At 35.4% G+C, this 5,105-nt stretch overlaps 1 protein-coding gene across 1 annotated transcript; it reads right to left on the bottom strand.

Annotated features, from left to right (window-relative positions):
- Positions 1 to 784: 784 nt before the first annotated feature.
- On the bottom strand, positions 785 to 2,811 carry LOC111397757 (AT-hook motif nuclear-localized protein 20-like). Its single transcript, XM_023024744.1, has one exon. It carries the CDS (start codon positions 2,092 to 2,094, stop codon positions 1,099 to 1,101), a length of 996 nt encoding a protein of 331 aa, XP_022880512.1. The 5' UTR covers positions 2,095 to 2,811; the 3' UTR covers positions 785 to 1,098.
- Positions 2,812 to 5,105: the final 2,294 nt, after the last annotated feature.

Below are 5,105 nucleotides of genomic sequence, written 5' to 3'. Positions count from 1 at the left end.
TGAACCCCAACCTTGAGGACCCCCACAGCCCAACTCCTAGTGCTTTGTGAAGAAGGTAAATCGCGGGATATGTCCCAACAGGCCAGAGAACAAGAACTGTCCGTACACTGCGCCTACAAGGACTTCATGACCATAAACTCGCTCCATTGTCAAGCTGCTCATCAACACTAAAATTTGTAGGAGAATTGAATCGATTTTTAAGAATGTAGCCCTACTATGGTGTTTGTTTTAATAGCATACAAACATAGTTTAGAAGTCATGTTTGATGTCTATCATTTGCCCTATCAGCAATCCCCAGAGTTTTGACTAACTCATGGAAGAAGAGGGAAACATAATTCTTGGTTTGATGTTTACTAATTTGGAACAAACTTCAGTTAAATGATGGATTTGGAACAAGGAGTGGCCTTTCTGTCTATTTAACCATTAAATTTCAGGCAAATTAAATCCAACATATGCCCTTAGATGTGGGACTTATACTCTTCAAGTTAACGCGAGGAAATTTCCAAACATGATAATATTGTTGGGACACTTCAAGAGACAACCAAATCTGACGACTCCAAAAACAAAAGTTATCAGCAAGAAGACAAATTGTATACAGGTAAAATTTGTTTTTAAACACACTCATCACATTCAAGACGAATTTATTTTTTTAAATTAAAAACCTAATTCATGCACAACAATTTCATGAATGGCTGGTGCCAATATGTGAACCTAAAACTTTAGTGTCGAGAATTAAATATAAGACATTTATCAGCAAACTAATCAATCGAAAAGCTTGAGCTAGTATAGATAAGATGCAGCAATTTATTTCCAATTATCTTCAACACATTATTTGACATGGTTAGTTCCAGCCAAAGTAGCTCGGAGAAGATGTAAATTAAACAGTAGTCTCATAAGATGCAGTCATAAAGACATAAAGTTTAAGGAGGGTTGGGGTCGAACAAACTAGTCAGACTCAGAAATGCGATTTACATGGAATACAAGAGCGTCAAGAAAGTCTAACCTTGATTCTTGATTCCTAAGAACTTCAAAAGCGTTCAGAAAAACTACCATGAATTAACGATACTCTCTTGCTTTCCCACATTAATTCCGCAGGCCTCAATAAGACGGTGGAGGACGCGACGGAGCCCAGAAAACATCAAGCGGCATCTGACTGTTGGGCAGCAAATTCGGTGGCAGGTTATACAAAGACATGGACGATGATGGCGGATCAGCAGCCAAACCCTGTGGCTGAGATCCTGTCCTGCCACCACTTATTCCAGTATTAACTCCTGAAGTTGGCTGTAATTGCGTTCCTTGAGTGGCCACCGGCTCCTCCTCCTCTAGAGGCAATCTTTCATATGTTGCATTTGTAAATGTAGCAGCAATTACCATCACGGGACCAGATGCTCTCAATGCACCCACTACAGTGCCGCCGACCACCTGCCCCTGACCACCTGCCAAGAACACCGTGAGTCCGGTGGCTCCTGGTGGAGATGGTGCCGGCAAGAATGCCCCGGATAACGACAATACCTCGAATCGACCTTGAAGAGTTATCACACCACCAGGTGCAGCCGCCTGGCGCAATGTAACATTGGTCACAATTCCACTGCCACTCAAAACTGAGACACCACAGCGACGGCTCTGCGCAAAGGTTGAAATCATCTCGGCAATGTCGCTGCCACTACTGATTTCCAAGACATGACTTCGAAGCGCATTAGGACTGTCTTTTGTAATCACAATTGGAGGTTTGGGCTTGTTCTTAGACCCAGGTGGCCTTCCTCTAGGCCGGCGTCCGCCCGAGCCACTACGGTCCGAGATTTCGAGATCTCCAGCAGGATTCTCACTATCTTCAGCTTCATGCTCGTTTTCTCGGATATCTCCGTCTTCGGGGTTTTGGTTGATTGAGCGAGGGTTTTGATTGGTATTGCTTCCACTGCTATTTGATGCATTGGTGGTTGTGTCCAAGAATTCTTGCTCCCTCCTCCGCCGCTGTCCACGGCGGTTCAATCCAGCATTTTCATCTTCATCAGGGTTTCTTAAGTGGAGAGACGGAGCAGAAGATAGTGACATCGAATTCATCACCGCATTTTCAGCCCACCACCTATTTGCCATCCCTTTTCAACTAAATTGTTTATCTTTAAAAAGGACTAAAATCAAATAATTCTTGAATGCACCAACCAGCACCCTTCCGTTACTCTGGGTAATAGAAACAGAAATTGCAACACAAAGTGTATGTATATGTATAGGTTAATTTTCTTGTTCAGGCCCGAAGTTCACAGTAAACATTTTTCTATTTTTGCACACCTTAAATTGACATAGTATTTTCTTCTCCAAGTAAACCCACAATCCACGGAAGCAGCAGAAACCCTAGATCTTACCCAGAAAAGGCTTTATTTAGACAGACAACATAACCCAAATGGAGATCTAAGATGAATACACTTTGAAACTGATTTCTAGCCATGTAAACCAAACCTTGAACAGTTGACCTTGCAGATAATCATAATATGTGGGAGGGCATTTATAGTACAAGTACAAACTGCTGTTTCTGTTTCTGAGCAAAGATATGGAAGAAAAGAGTTTTAGTACCTCTACAGATTCGGTTTGTACGGGGCTAGGGTTTGGTTCAGGTCCTTTGGTCTTTGGCTCTTCGGCTTAACCCTAGAAATCTCTCTATCTGATGAGGAACTGTATCAACAGTTGATCCTTAACCAGGTGTATAGCATATGATAAGAACTGAAGACTGAACAGTGTATGTGAAATGTCTACTGTTTGGCCAGTCTTGAAATGTCTAGTTTTTTATTTGCTGGTAACTGGTTTCGTCGAGGCTCAACAACCCCATACCCACCACCGCCCACCAACTTTTTGTTTATTTATTTTCTGTCAATTTTGGAGTTCTATTCTTTTTCAATTTTTATTACTGTATTCTTTTTTCTTGTGAAGTCAAGACGTAGAAAGGCATTATAAAGGAGCCAAAATTTCTGTCTTGTTTTCGTTACTTGAAACATGTATCTTAACAAATAAGATGTCAACATTTTTAAAAATTGGCATGGTTTGCCGATCATCTGTCAAAAATATAGACAAAAATATCATTTTGTTCGTTTAGCATCTGTAGACAATCATTAATGTGGAGTTTTTTCCTGAAAAAATGATATTTTAAATAGTAAATCTTTGAAGAATATGTGATTAAATAACATAAAAAAAGAAAAGAAAAATAGGTTTACATGCAACTTATTTTATTATAAATATGTATAATTGAAAATAAATAAATAAAAAAGGAGTTTCGTTTTAATAGTTGTCAAACAATAACTTAATCTTGTTCAAAATAAAATCCGAGTGCAAAACGCGAATATATGAACATAAAGATGATTGAAAACAAAAAAGGATAAATAATTATTGGAGGAAATAAAATATGTCTATTAATTTCACTGGTTTAAAGTTTAATAAAATACGAGATAGATTATTTTTTAGTTAAAATTGTTAAGGTAAATAAAATAAGTAAAAAGTGTATTGCATATTAACGAAATTCTTCCAATTGGACTTGTAAAGTATTTGTTCGAGATCATTCTTGTAAAGTTACATTACTTATAATTTTCATGTTCATATGCCAAGTAGATATATATATCTGAGTTTAAATGACTAAAATCGAAGATAATATAATTACCAAAAATGTAAAATCGATGCAGGACCTTAAATAACTGAGTTTGAAGGTACAAAATTTTTCTTGATCGAACAATTCCAGTTACTTACACGGGGAGTGGGACCCATGTAAATAAAATAATTCAAAAAATAATCCACCAATTCCATGTTAAGTGTATCATGTAAAAGGTTTGTAAACAATTTTTTTTGTTCATGAAGGGCGGCTCGAGTTTGAAATAGCTTCACGTTTTAGTCTTGCACATATGTCCCAACTATTTAATGTATTTATGCTTTAAGATAAGAGGTTTATTATAGAAGATATATCAACCACTTCAAAGATTTTTCTCGATTAAATTAATATTAATTATTTAATATTAGGGGTAAGACCTTTTTATTAGGAGAAATTCTGATTGTATAGAATTTTTGTAACAGAATAAATTCAAAAGACTCATATGGGGTGCGTCCCATTTGAGTTTTATATTGAAAAAATATAATCACCCAACCCATGAACAGTGTGTTATCTGTAGAATTATTTTCTGTAAGTGTAGTGCGTCTGTTTTATTAGTTATTAGATAGTACTATTATTAAGACTTAAGTATCTATCTATTTTAAAACGTTAAAATGTTAAGAATAATGACAAATGTTTAACATATACTACAAGACGATGGTTCATTTCATCATATCAATCTTGAATTGTTAATGCTCATTCAAGTTTAAGATGGAGGGAACTGTTCGTCTAAACTTAATGAACTTTATACTCTATTAAGACATGAGACTTCATTTCAAATTGTCAACCTATTAAAATAAACACCTTAAACACTAATAAATTAATTAAAATCAAAGTAAAATTCATCCCCATAACAATTATGTTATCAACTATGTTTTTTGTTCATATTAAAAATTATAAACTTCACGAAAGAAACAGGCATTATAAAGTTATATGGTTCGTCGCACGAACAATTTTGGTGAAATTTTCAAACGGCCACGTCACAAAATAAGTATGATGGAAAAGAACTTATAAATTACTAGTTTGTAAGGTTTCATTTTACTACGAAATGCACTAAATAACATTGCGATAAATGCAATCTTCTCTAAACAAAGTCAATTATTGATCAAATTGGAAGTCACATATATTGTCACATCACATGTCCCATAAATAAAATTTTGATATTTTTCTTTTTCTATCATTCAAATAAAATTTTTGACACTTCACCATAATTTTAAAATGCTAAAACCTCATTTAACCTGCAAGACCAAATTGTAAGAATGTGTCTAAATTTTAATGAAAAAACGACCAAAGAGATAGGAGATATGATTCTCAAAATTGACTTCTAATCAAATTTCGTGTAAAACCTAACCTGCTTCCAAATGATTAGGTTAATACAGTAGTTTACAAATATATAGAAATATATACCAAAAACAACACAAATTACAAGTCCTCTCAGATGACATATAGGTCTCGTTTGATTGGATGAATTTTCCATGGA

This window comes from Olea europaea, chromosome 1 (genome assembly GCF_002742605.1).
Source record: "Olea europaea var. sylvestris chromosome 1, O_europaea_v1, whole genome shotgun sequence".
In the NCBI taxonomy this organism is placed as follows: domain Eukaryota; kingdom Viridiplantae; phylum Streptophyta; class Magnoliopsida; order Lamiales; family Oleaceae; genus Olea; species Olea europaea.
The sequence above is the reverse complement of the archived record's forward strand: the minus strand, read 5'-3'. Positions and strand labels throughout refer to the sequence as shown.